At 35.2% G+C, this 13,990-nt stretch overlaps 2 protein-coding genes across 2 annotated transcripts; both read right to left on the bottom strand.

The window, feature by feature from the left end:
* Positions 1–579: 579 nt before the first annotated feature.
* LOC137809645 (uncharacterized) lies at positions 580–2,915 on the bottom strand. The gene is made up of 9 exons (XM_068610744.1): positions 2,781–2,915; positions 2,352–2,706; positions 2,184–2,276; positions 1,475–1,864; positions 1,327–1,397; positions 1,134–1,223; positions 1,002–1,059; positions 882–926; positions 580–809 (listed from the first exon to the last, which is right to left on the bottom strand). The coding sequence occupies exons 3-9, from the start codon at positions 2,232–2,234 to the stop codon at positions 726–728; spliced, it is 789 nt and encodes a 262-aa protein (XP_068466845.1). The 5' UTR covers positions 2,235–2,276; positions 2,352–2,706; positions 2,781–2,915; the 3' UTR covers positions 580–725.
* Positions 2,916–3,314: 399 nt separating this feature from the next.
* On the bottom strand, positions 3,315–5,346 carry LOC137809176 (uncharacterized). Its single transcript, XM_068610313.1, has 3 exons — positions 4,478–5,346; positions 4,133–4,381; positions 3,315–4,053 (listed from the first exon to the last, which is right to left on the bottom strand). The coding sequence occupies exons 1-3, from the start codon at positions 5,344–5,346 to the stop codon at positions 3,315–3,317; spliced, it is 1,857 nt and encodes a 618-aa protein (XP_068466414.1).
* Between the last annotated feature and the right edge of the window lie 8,644 nt (positions 5,347–13,990).

The raw sequence follows: 13,990 nt of genomic DNA, 5'->3' as shown, positions 1-13,990 counted from the left end.
TGTGAATGATGATCATAACCAAATCTTGAATTAAAGAAAATTTTGTGAATAGGAGTGAGTAGGCAGGCATGGCACCACAAAAAGGTTCTAACAAGAAAAAGGGAAGTTTTGTCGTCCATTTTAGGGTGTGTAGGTGAATGAAAGAAGATAGCAGTGGAGCAAAACTTATTGCAACAATATCAGCAATTGGGTTTAGAAAAAGAAAAATAAATGCTTGAACTGACTATTAAATGAATGGGGATTTTCTCAACCTGTTTATAACTTAATGTTACATTTATGAGGCAAGCAAACATTGGTTGCAGTAACTTCCTCCACATGGAAGGGCAATGTGACTCCAGGAGGCTATATGTGGCCACATGTTTATTTATATTTTCAAAATCATATGAAATACAATGATGTCACACTCAATCAAATGCTAAAACTATTTGTTCGAGGTGTTTAATTCCAATAAAGCAATTGTAAAGAAGAAATCAAATTGAAAGAAGAAACTATGAGAACAAATAGATGGAACCATCATCAACTATAATAAAGAATATAAAAAAAAATCTGATTACCTAATCATGAACCTTAATTCGTCCCATCAAAATGAAGCTTTGGTTTCCGTTCTCTTTTTCCAATCTGTTTCTTTTGAACACCACTGATTTCAATACTTGTGTTAGATGGAGTTCATTAACAAAACAATAATGAAACAAAATAAACATATACAACTATGATCTTATAATAAATTACACTAATAACCTTTCTTCTACTATACTGAAATGTAGTTTTCCTCTTAGTCTGGCTGCTCTATTGAAATAAATTTCTTTTTCCTGATTCAAATATCATAATTAAGTCAATCAATATTAAATTACTTAAAATAAAACAAAAAGACTTAGACTTACTTCATTTGTCATACACTTCCATGCTTTAAAAGCCTTTTTATGAACCTATTTTTTCAAAAGAAATGTTAATTACCAGTGACTTCAAATAATTGAAATATCAATTTTTTTAATTTCACTTACTCTTTCAACATTCTCTGAATCAACATTTATTTCTTTATAATTATTTTCAAATTCCTCCCTGTAATAATGATTGTTAGTAACCAATAAATCAAAGTACAAAATTAGAAACATATTTTAGATGACTATATTTACATGAAGAGTTCAATGGCAGTGGATGGATGTTGGAGTGTCTTAAGATCTTTTTCAAGTGTGACAACTCCCACTGTAAGGTCTTCTGATTTCCTGGATAATAAAAATAGTAGAATGTATTCCAAAACAAGATTAACAAAATTAATTAATAAATAATATAAAAACAAAATAAAGAAAAAATGTTATATGAGTTCACCCCTTAGCTAATTTCGTGTTAGTTTTCTCTGTTTTTCTCTTTTTGCTTCTAGGAGTGGCCTGACTTTGTTTCTACATTAAAGTAAACAAAATGTAATGTGTACTATCTAATTCAATAATAAGTTTAATGTAAAATTTAAATTATATACCTCAACAACAATTTCTTCTTGTAGATCTTGGGTCATTACTCCTGGAATACAACTTTGCAATTGAGTGAAAGCAGATTTGATGTTGTTTAAAAGATCAATTTTCATTGCTTCTACTTGCTGTTTTAGCTTGGCTTCCATCTCCTCTTGCATTTTTTCTTGCATTTTTTCTTTTATCCTTTGAAGCTCAACTTGGGCATTTTTTTGAACTTCATCAACTAATTTTTGTATCTCAATTTGAGATTTTGATCCCCACAAGTCTGAAGGCACAACCCCTTTTCCATAGGTTCGTACATATCCATGTCGCTCTTTTCCAAAGACTTGGGAAAATACATCATCGGAAGTTTTATCTCGTTCTTCTGAACTAGAAGCAACTGCATCCTCAAGCTTTGACTGAATAATTATGAATAAAAGAGGTATAATTATGAATAAAAGTAGGGAAATGAAGTTACAAATTTTTCTGATATGCGTTAAAAAGAGAAGCAGAATTGAATTCACAAGACCAAAACACACAAAAACTGTAGAAAACACCATGACATTGCCTAAAAATAACCTCCCTATGTACCAATCAATATGGCCAATGAATTGAAACGTGAAAAAGGGGTTTTCAGACACTGGATCAACCTCTGTCACTACTGCACCAGCAGCAAACAAGAGTTTTCAGAAGAAGCAGAATTGAAACGTGATACTCATAATGATTCAGATTACATACAATAATTTTTTTGGTTTCCTCACTCCTAGGCTTATGTGTCATGATAAACATTTCTGCACGAGATGGCTCTCTTCCATCAGTATTTTTCAGTGCCTATCACAGAAGAAAAAAAATATTAGCACAAGAGAAATAAAATCATTAATACACTAATTATGCAATTGGCCTAACCTCTTCATATCGTATCTCAGCAAAAGTTTTAGTTCCCGTGGTATGAACAGTAATAAATTTTGCTCTACTTGCTTTGTTCTTCTCACTACAAAACTTTATAATAAAATCATGAGAAGAGTAAAGATAAAAATCAATCAAAGTATATAAGTACCTTGACTATGTCAGATTTCCAAAATTTAACAAGAACTTTCCACTGGTCAACTGGAATACTCAAGGGACAATTCTTTAAGTGGTAATCCTCTGTCATATTGGGAAAAAAATATTTTGTCTTCAATCGACATTTGTGGTTCCTCCAACTTGAGGATATGCTTCCTAGAACCCACTTTCTAGCACGTTCTTCAATGTCAAATTTTGACTGCATCACATCAATTAATAAATATCAGAATTTAAGTATTATATATAATTAAAGATAAAAAGTTAGTGAAGTACCAAGACTATTTTCCACATGTCATCCCAGTGATCTTTTAGTCCTTTCCAAGTAGTGAAAGTCAGAGGAGCAAGATGTGCTTTCCTAGCTAGTGTCCCCAGATAATTACTCAATGCAGCTCGATAAGTACCAACAGGTTGGCCAAGAGCATTGAGTCTAACCGGTAAACGCTCTTCATCTTTCAAGCCATGAGTCTTGAGACATCTGGTAGGGCCTCTTTTTCTTTTACTAGACCTTGTTAATAATGTATAAAATTAAAAAATCAGTACATTGCCAACTAGACATATACAATAACAAATTACTTATTTAAATAAGCATATATATAAATAACTAACCAATGTGGTGGACTGGAGTTTGACTAAGTCTTGATGCGGTTTCTTCCAACCCGTCGAGTATTTCAATCATAGAACCACTTGGAAATTTCTTCGCCAGCAAAGGTGGTTTTTCTTTCTCACCACTAGCCATAAAACTATAAAAGTAATTCCACAAAAAGTTGTACACACAAAAACTACATTAAAAAAACATTAATATCATGTTCAATGATTATCCATTATACTTGTATCAACTGTTGTTCCAGGTACATCATCCCTAAACCAACTAACATGCTCACCTTCATCTTCATCAATCATAGGTTGATGAAAAAAAGGACTTTCTAATTTATCTCCCAGGTAGTTTTCCATATCATCATTCTCTAAATCTCCATGTACATCAAACAAATCTCTAGGGGTGGTTTTAGTGACAACGTGCCAATTATCAGTTGGATCTTCTGTGTAATATACTTGCTTTACTTGAGTTGCAAATACAAAAGGGTCACTTTTGTAAATCAACTTTCCAAAATTTACTAGTGTTAACCCAAAATGATCTTGCTTACTCTCAAACCAATCACATCTAAACAACACAAACTTAGAGTGTCCATAATAATCTAACTCTATTATATCTTTCAAAACTCCATAGTAGGTAACATTTTCTACTTCAGGATTTTCATCTTCTTTATTTTTAAACCTAACAGTAGACGAAGTAACCATTACTCCAAAGTTTTGTGTCTGCCTCTCACAACCCTCAATAATAAACTTGTACCCATTTATCACATAAGCTAAAAATCTTCTAGCAACACTATTAGGCCCTTTAGCCAACCATTTAACCTCTTCACTAACAACAACATTTTTAACATGATTTTCAAACCATGTGTGAAATGTAAGATATTGATATTTCGTCGTATTCCAATTTCTTGTTGAATCTTCACAAGCATTACTAGAAAGAAATTCCTCATGTTCTCTGCAAAAATATAATTTTTTTTGAATAAGCTCACAAAAGTTAAAATCTCATACAAAAAGATAAAAATATGGATACTTACGTGACAAATGACTTGATGAGCTCACAATTAAACAACACATAATGGTGAGCTTGTTCCCACTCAAGAGGTTCCAAACTAGTCATCACTCCATTCCCTATTGGACCATCTACATTCCTTGGCAACTTGTTGAACTTTGTTTGGACATTATCATTCAAATATCTTGAGCAAAATGTCAAACACTCATCCGCCAAATACCCTTCTACAATTGAACCTTCTGGATAATTTCTATTACGCACGTAAACCTTTAACCTATGGAGAAATCTATAAGAATATAAAACTATGATTAGGAATAAAAGAGGAGAATATAACTACAAAAAAAAAATAGTCAGTTAGTAAAAGAATTACCTTTCAATTGGATACATCCAACGGTAATGTACAGGCCCAACAATTTTAGCCTCATACGCTAAATGTATGGATAGATGAACCATTATGACAAAAAAAGATGGAGGAAAAATCCTCTCCAATTCACATAGAATTAAGGCAATTTCTGCATCCAATGAATCAAACTCCTCAATTATGATGACTTTAGAGCATAAAATTTTGAAGAAAGAACTTAACTTCATTAAAACTCTTGCAACTTCTTTTGGCAACACTTTTCGAATTGCTACTTTTAGCAAATCTTGCATCAATATATGGAAATCATGACTTTTTAGTCCAAGAAAATTTTGTTGTTCAAGATTAACACATCTAGAAACATTGGAACCATAACTTTCTGGAACTTTCACTCCTTTTAGAACACGACAAAAGATGTCTTTTTCTTTTACCGAAAGTGAAAATCTTGCATGTGGAAGGAATACCTTGTTTGGTCCTATATTTATAGGATGAAGGTCTTTCCTTATACCCATCTCTACCAAGTCAAGGCGGGTTCTCAGATGCTCCTTTGGTTTCCTCTCTATATTCAATAATGTTCTTATTACATTTTTACATATATTCTTTTCAATATGCATGACATCAAGATTGTGATGAAACAAATTAATCTCCCAATATGGCAAGTTAAAGAATATACTCTTTTTGGTCCATGGATCATGTTTCTTTCTTTTCTTTTTCTGAGCATTTCCAAATACATTTTTTCTATCATCTAATATATCCAATATGTTAGACCCTGTTAATGGAGTAGGTATTCCTCTCAATTCTTGGTTACCATCAAAACACTTCTTATCTTTTCGCCACTTATGTTTTGAGTCTAACCATCTTCGATGACACATATAACACATCTTTTTACTATTGTTTAAGTACCTAGAGTGATGGAGATCAAGCCCAAGAGAACATGGAGGCCACTCATCAAGCTCAAGAAGAGGTGGAGGCACAAATGGAGGACGCCCATGGAGGTCAAAGTCCACCTCAAAGGATTACAAGAAGCATGTTCAAAGCCTTGGGAACTAGAGGACATTTATTTTCTCTTTTTGTAGTGTCTTTAGTTGAAGGTGCTTAGAGGGAAACCTTAGAAACCTCTTTTGTTATAGCATCTTTTAGGTTTTAGTTAGGAGCTTTAGGGGGGTGTATTAGTAGATAGGTGTAGGAGTAGAATAGGGGGTGCCAAAGTGAAGGAAAGGATCACACCTTCCTTGCTTTGTTTTTGAGCGCCGGTTCTAGCTTGTTTTGGAGGGAATTTTGATTTGTTTTAGCTTTCAATTTTCAGCACCTTAGGCTATAAATAGAGGTGCCTTCCTTGTAAATTTCAGATTTGAATTTATCTAAAGAAACTATACTCAAAATTGGAGTGAGCATTTGGAGAGCTTTTGAGCTTCTACTCTAGTCTTATCTTGAAGGACCATGGTTTCCTCAAGTGGCGGCTTCCACACTTATCTAGGAGCATCCATACTTCTAGTGGCGTGATCATCCAACCTATCTTCCATCTTCATGAGCATTCTCTTCTCCTTCCTTTCTTCTCTTTCAATTACTCTTGTTGTCTTGTGTTCTTGAGCAAGTTTTGGTTCGGCTATTCCATTTTTCCAGCACATGTATTCTGTTTTTGTTTTTCAATTCCTTTTATGTTCGGTTCTTATGTGTTCTTGCTTAATTCCTATTCGGTATTCTCTTTTTATAATTCCTTTGTTGATTCAATTTGACAATATTTGGTTCATCCAAATGAGTTTGGGATTTGGTACTTGTTATTGGTGAGTTCTTGACTTAGAACCATGATCCAACTTCTAAGAAAGTGCCTCTATATTTTCCAGCTCAAGGTGATTCCTCAAAGTGTCAAGAATCTTGTTCTATGTGGCTATTGGAATCACATCATGTGGTATCATGAGTCTTAGGTTCTTCTTGTTTAATTGTTGAGTTGTGTGCACTTTATTTTTCAAGAGCTCTTTAATTTTCTTGCAATTTAAGTTTCTGTTTTAGAATTTTATTTGAGTATTCTTGCTGTTTTTCTTTTGCTCCAAGTGTTTGAGGAAAGGTTTATGGCACTCATAATTCTTATGAGTATGGTTGCTCTTTTGGAATGGCATTATCCTTCCTAGAGTTTACCTTAAGCTTCCTTTCACTTGTTACAATTTGTGTTGTGTCTTTTAATTTTTGAATCATGTCAAGTTTTGTCTTAGTCATGTTATTCCATATATGTCATTACTTCTAGTAGTACTTTTTTTGTTTTGATTGTTTCTTGCTTTGGTGTCATATAATATTCTGAATTGATGTTGATCCTTTGTGCATTTTCTTTTTAGAATTGAGTTCATACTTGTATTCTAGACCTATACAAGTTCCAATACATCATTTTCTATTATGTCTTTGCTAGTTCATCATTCTGTTTTTTATTCCTATTAGGATTCCTCTGTTTCTGAAAACAAGTGCTTACTGTTTTTCCTTATTGCAACTGATTTACGTACTGTAAAATTCTGAAATTCTGGATTTGAGATATTCAAAGTGTTAGAAAAGAATAGAAAAAAGAATCATTCAAAAATATGAAGTACACAAAAAATGATAAATAAAATAAAAAAAGTGTACATTCCTGCCGAAAAAAAATACGGTAATCTGGCAGTGATTTTAAAAAATTTATTTCTCTCAATTGGCTTACTGTTTTTAATTGATTCCAGTGCCATTTTTGAGTTAACATCTTGAAGTTTCTGTGGTATAAATTTCATAATCCAGTTCGCTCTACAACGTTCCAGTTAAATCAGTGAATATCAAACACAGTTTGCATAAAAAAAAAAAAAATTTCCAGTAGCTAAATTTTTTGTTTTCTTCATCTACTCTAGTGTTTTTCCTTAGGTATTCTTTTGTGTGCCTACTTTTCTCATTGAGTTCTTTATTTTCTTGATTGTCTTTCATTCTTACTCTTTGAGTTTGTCTTACATATAGTATTCCTTTTGCAATTACCTTTCCTTGCTTATACCTTTTCTTGTTTGTCTTTATTGTTTCTTTGGTTTTGTGGTGGTTTGCTCTTAAGATTGGTGTGCTTGCTTTGACATATTTCATTTGAGGATTCCAAGGCCTCAAGATCAGATTGGTGCAAGAACATTATTTCTTTGAGAGTGATATCTTTTTCAGCCTTAAATTCACTTCGGCAGTTTCAATTGCAAAGCTCACTGTTTTTGCTAATTTTTAACTTGTTTGCTGTTTTGTGTGTTTGCTGTTTTTTTTTTAATTACAAATGGCTGGATCTTCAAGTGATGCATCCTACAAGCAGAATTCTCCTTCCAAAGCTTCCATTCTTGGTGAATTACATGAAGCTCAAAGAACAATTAGAAAGTTGGAGGAAAAAATGCAAAAGATGGAGGTCCAACAATCTAGACCATCTCCTTCTATCCATGATGGACATCATTCTCATAGACCATCTTCAAGAGCTTCTTCAAATGATGTTGGCCGTGAAGATGAGCATAGGAGAAGGAGACCTCCACCCCAAGTCCATGGACAAAGACATCATCACCAAGGGGAAAGAATTCACTACGGCAATGGCTTCTACCATGATGCAAAGTCCAAGCTTCCTTCGGTCAAACTACCTTGTTTTAATGGTTCTAGTGATCCAAATGTGTATTTAGATTGGGAGGCTAAGTGTGAACAAATTTTTGAGATCCATGAGATCCAAGATGAGCATAAGCTCAAGCTAGCCACCCTAGAGTTTAGTGATTATGCCATGAAATGGTGGCATGGGATTGTAAAGGACATTATCTATCACAAGGGTCCTCCCGTGGACTCTTGGAACTCTTTAAAGGATCATATGCGCGCTAGGTTTGTGCCCCCACATTTTAGGAAAGACCTCATGTTGAGACTCCAACGGTTTCAACAAGGCACGCTAAATGTGGATGAATATTATAAGGAGCTTGAGACGCTTGTGCTTAAAATTGAATTAGAAGAGAGTGAAGAAGCCATGGTTGCTAGGTTTGTGAGTGGTCTTAGGAAGGATATCCAAGACATTGTTGAGTTACAAGAGTATTCATCATTGGGCTCTTTAGTTCATCTTGCAATGAAGGTGGAAGCCCAACTTGCTAAGAAAAACTCTTTTAAAAATGCTTCCAATAATGGATACTACTCCAAGTCTTGGAGAAACAAAACTTCTTTTTCTAAACATCCTTCCAAAGATTCTTCTTTCAAACCCAAGGAATCTAAGCCATCAACATCTAGACCTAAGTCTCCCACTAGAACATCTAACACTAAATGCTTTAAATGTATGGGTTATGGTCATATTGCTGCAAATTGTCCTTCCAAACGAAGTATGTACATGCATGAGGGCATTGTAGTTAGTGAGCATGATTCGGATTCTTCAAAGCATTCATTGCATTCTCATGCATCTAGTGAGGAAGAGAGCGAATGTCCACTTGAAGGGGACTTGTTAGTTGTGAGAAGACTTCTTGGACAAGTTTCACAACCTTTTGATGAAAGTCAACGGGAAAATATTTTCCATACAAGATGTCTTATTCAAAACAACATTTGTTCCTTGATAGTGGATGGGGGTAGTTGTGCAAATGTGGCTAGTACAAGAGTAGTAGATAAGCTTGGATTGCCTACTATCTCTCATACAAAGCCCTATAAGTTACAATGGCTTAGTGAAGTAGGAGAAATAATTGTTAATAAACAAGTCCTCATCCATTTCTCCATTGGAAAATACAAAGATGAGGTATTATGTGATGTTGTGCCCATGGAAGCCACTCATGTTCTTTTGGGAAGGCCTTGGCAATTTGATAGAAAAGTTTTACATGATGGCTTTACCAACAAATTATCTTTTGAATTCCATGGTCACAAGGTTACTTTAAAATCTCTCTCTCCAAGAGAAGTCCATGAGGACCAAGTTATCATGAAGAAAAAGAGGGAGAGTGAAAAAGATAAAAAAGATAAGAGTTCTAAGCCTACACTCCTTGTGTCTAGGCGTGACATTGAAAGGGAAATAGTGGCTCATCATCCTCTTTTTTTAGCCATCCCTAGAACTCTTAGCATAGAATCACTTGTTGATAGTCCTCATTGCTTGGAAAATTTGGTAGAAGAGTTCAAAGATGTGTTTCAAGATCCTCCAAATGGACTTCCACCTTTGAGAGGGATTGAGCACCAAATTGATTTGATACCGGGCTCTTCTTTACCAAATCGTCCCGCATATAGGACCAATCCAAGTGAAACCAAGGAAATTCGCCAACAAGTTGAGGCTTTGATTGAAAAAGGGTGGGTGCAAGATAGCATGAGTCCTTGTGCTATGCCTATCATCTTAGTGCCAAAAAAGGATGGCACATGGCGAATGTGTTCGGATTGTAGGGCCATCAATAACATAACCATTAAGTATAGGCATCCCATACCTAGACTAGATGATTTGTTGGATGAATTACATGGTTCAAAAATCTTTTCAAAGATTGATCTTAAAAGCGGCTACAATCAAATCCGTATCAAACCGGGTGATGAATGGAAGACGGCTTTTAAGACCAACTTTGGTTTATATGAGTGGTTAGTTATGCCTTTTGGTTTAACTAATGCACCAAGTACCTTCATGCGCCTCATGCATCATGTTCTTAGACCTTTCATTGGTAAGTTTGTTGTGGTTTACTTTGATGACATTCTTATTTATAGCTTATCTTTGAATGACCATAGGTTGCATGTTAGACAAGTTTTGGAAACCCTTAGGAAGGAACATTTGTATGCTAAGGAATTATATGCACTTGTTAGGGCTTTGTTTACTTGGCAACACTATCTTTTTCCCAAAGAGTTTGTGATACATAGTGATCATGAATCTCTTAAATATTTGAAAAGCCAAAACAAACTTAACAAGAGGCATGCTAAGTGGGTGGAATTCATTGAGCAATTTCCTTATGTGATCAAACACAAGCAAGGCAAAATAAATATTGTTGCGGATGCTCTTTCTAGAAGATACACCTTGCTAAATCTTTTAACCTCTCAATATCTTGGTTTTGATCACATTAAGGAACTTTATCATGATGACCTTGATTTTTCTCTCCTCTATCAAGAGTGTCTTAAGGGAGGACACAAAGACTTTTTTATTCAAGATGGCTTTCTTTTTAAAGGAAAACGTCTTTGTGTTCCCCAATGCTCTATTAGATTATCTCTTGTTAGAGAAGCTCATGAGGGGGGCTTAATGGGACATTTTGGGGTTGCTAAAACTTTGGATGTGTTGCATGAACATTTCTTTTGGCCTCATATGCATAAACATGTTCATAGTTTGTGTGATAAATGCATAGCTTGCCGCAAAGCTAAATCTAAAATGCATCCCCATGGTCTTTATACTCCTCTTCCTATCCCTTCAATGCCTTGGGTAGATATATCTATGGATTTCATCTTAGGCTTACCCAAGACATCAAAGGGAAAGGACTCCATTTTTGTGGTAGTGGATCGTTTTTCAAAGATGGCTCACTTTATTCCTTGCCACAAAGTGGATGATGCATGCCACATTGCAAACCTCTTCTTCCAAGAAGTGGTTCGCTTGCATGGGATTCCTAGGTCTATAGTGTCCGATAGAGATCCTAAGTTCTTGAGTCACTTTTGGAAGACCTTGTGGGGCAAGCTTGGAACTAAGCTTTTATTTTCTACCACTTGCCACCCACAAACTGATGGTCAAACCGAGGTGGTGAATAGAACTTTAGGACAACTATTGAGATGCTTTATTTCGGGGAATCCTAGAGTGTGGGAGAATTTACTACCCCATGTTGAGTTTGCATATAACCGAGTAGTAAATTCTACCACCTCCCATTCTCCTTTTGAGGTGGTCTATGGGTTTAATCCCCTAACACCTCTTGATCTTCTTCCTATTCCCCTTCTTGACGATGTCTTGTGCAAAGATGGGGATGAAAAGGCTTCTTTTGTGAAAACTTTGCATAAAGACATCAAGAAGAGAATTGAGAAGAAGGTTGACAAGCATGCTGAACTTGCCAATAAAAGGAGAAAAGCATTGTTGTTTGATGAGGGCGATTGGGTTTGGCTTCACTTGAGGAAGGATCGTTTTCCTACTCAAAGGAAGTCCAAACTAATGCCTCGAGGGGATGGACCTTTCCAAGTCCTCAAGAGGATTAATGACAATGCTTATGAGTTAGATATGCCTGATACATTCTTAGGTAGTCATACTTTTAATGTCAACGATCTAACTCCTTTTTCTGTAGGTCTCCAGAATTCGTGGTCGAATTCTCTCCAACTCGGGGAGTATGATGGAGATCAAGCCCAAGAGAACATGGAGGCCACTCATCAAGCTCAAGAAAAGGTGGAGGCACAAATGGAGGACGCCCATGGAGGTCAAAGTCCACCTCAAAGGATTACAAGAAGCATGTTCAAAGCCTTGGGAACTAGAGGACATTTATTTTCTCTTTTTGTAGTGTCTTTAGTTGAAGGTGCTTAGAGGGAAACCTTAGAAACCTCTTTTGTTATAGCATCTTTTAGGTTTTAGTTAGGAGCTTTAGGGGGGTGTATTAGTAGATAGGTGTAGGAGTAGAATAGGGGGTGCCAAAGTGAAGGAAAGGATCACACCTTCCTTGCTTTGTTTTTGAGCGCCGGTTCTAGCTTGTTTTGGAGGGAATTTTGATTTGTTTTAGCTTTCAATTTTCAGCACCTTAGGCTATAAATAGAGGTGCCTTCCTTGTAAATTTCAGATTTGAATTTATCTAAAGAAACTATACTCAAAATTGGAGTGAGCATTTGGAGAGCTTTTGAGCTTCTACTCTAGTCTTATCTTGAAGGACCATGGTTTCCTCAAGTGGCGGCTTCCACACTCATCTAGGAGCATCCATACTTCTAGTGGCGTGATCATCCAACCTATCTTCCATCTTCATGAGCATTCTCTTCTCCTTCCTTTCTTCTCTTTCAATTACTCTTGTTGTCTTGTGTTCTTGAGCAAGTTTTGGTTCGGCTATTCCATTTTTCCAGCACATGTATTCTGTTTTTGTTTTTCAATTCCTTTTATGTTCAGTTCTTATGTGTTCTTGCTTAATTCCTATTCGGTATTCTCTTTTTATAATTCCTTTGTTGATTCAATTTGACAATATTTGGTTCATCCAAATGAGTTTGGGATTTGGTACTTGTTATTGGTGAGTTCTTGACTTAGAACCATGATCCAACTTCTAAGAAAGTGCCTCTATATTTTCCAGCTCAAGGTGATTCCTCAAAGTGTCAAGAATCTTGTTCTATGTGGCTATTGGAATCACATCATAGAGCATATGTGGTAGTTACATACCGGGCATGCCAATTTTCCACTTGTACTCCAACCTGATAACATAGTATAAGCAGGCAAGTCACTAATAGTCCAAAGTAATGCAACATGTGCCTGAAAAAACTGTTTGCTAGAAGCATCATAAGTTTCAAACCCTTTCTCCCACAACTCCTTCAACTCATCAATAAGAGGTTCTAAATAAATATCAATAATACTTTTAGGGGAAGAAGGACCAGGAATTACTAATGACAACATTAAGTAAGGTTGCTTCATACAATCCCATGGAGTTAAATTATAAGTCATTAAAACCACAGGCCAAATACTATGTCCTTTGCCCATCATCTTAAATGGAGTAAATCCATCACTTGCTAACCCAAGCCTCACATTTCGAGGATCTGATGCAAAGTTAGGATGTAGAGAATCAAAGGTTTTCCAAGCAAGTGAATCAGCTAGATGTCTTAGCTTTCCATCTTTAGTACGACCTTCATCATGCCATTTCATTGACATAGCAGTTTTTTATGACATAAATAACCTTTTTATCCTTTGTTTTAAAGGAAAGTACCTCAAAACCTTGGCTAGAATTGGACGTGAAGCAACCTTACAGGAAACTTTTCTTCTAGAATTTTTATGCTTCTTTTCTTTATATCTAGAAGAACCACATTTAGGACACCTAACTTCATTCTCATACTCCTTTCGAAATAAAACACAGTCATTAGGACATGCATCAATCTTTTCATAAGTTCATTCTCATACTCCTTTCGAAATAACCACATTTTTATGCTGAATCAATTGGTTTCTGAAATAAGTTCATTCTACCTTTAAAAAATTTGCGAAAACCCCTTTAAACAATTCACCCCCCCTCTAGTTTAAAGCCATCTTTTCAAACACTAACTACCATATCTTGGGAGCCGAACTATTTGTCATGAAAAGAGAAATTAAAACTTGGAATAAGGAGGTCTTTGGGGACATTCATATCAGAAAAACAAACAATAATAAAGATGATAAGAAGTTAGACCTAGAAGATGAGAATAATGAATTAAATGAAGGTAAGAAGAAAGAGAAAAGAGAATTGTTAGCCAAGTTGCAGAAAGTAATGTTTAATCAAGAGGCATTAGAAAAATAGAAAGCAAAGGCATGGATATTATCACTCCATTATAAAACTATAAGAGAATGAAAAATGACATTAAGGGAATGATAGTAAAAGAGGAATGGACTGAGGTGCCAAACATAGTAAAGGAGGAGATCAAAACCTATTTTAAGAGTCAATTTGAGGAAAAAGAAAATATGAA

Source organism: Phaseolus vulgaris, chromosome 2, assembly GCF_000499845.2.
Source record: "Phaseolus vulgaris cultivar G19833 chromosome 2, P. vulgaris v2.0, whole genome shotgun sequence".
Classification (NCBI taxonomy): Eukaryota; Viridiplantae; Streptophyta; class Magnoliopsida; order Fabales; family Fabaceae; genus Phaseolus; species Phaseolus vulgaris.
This window is presented reverse-complemented; position numbering and strand designations above follow the sequence as displayed.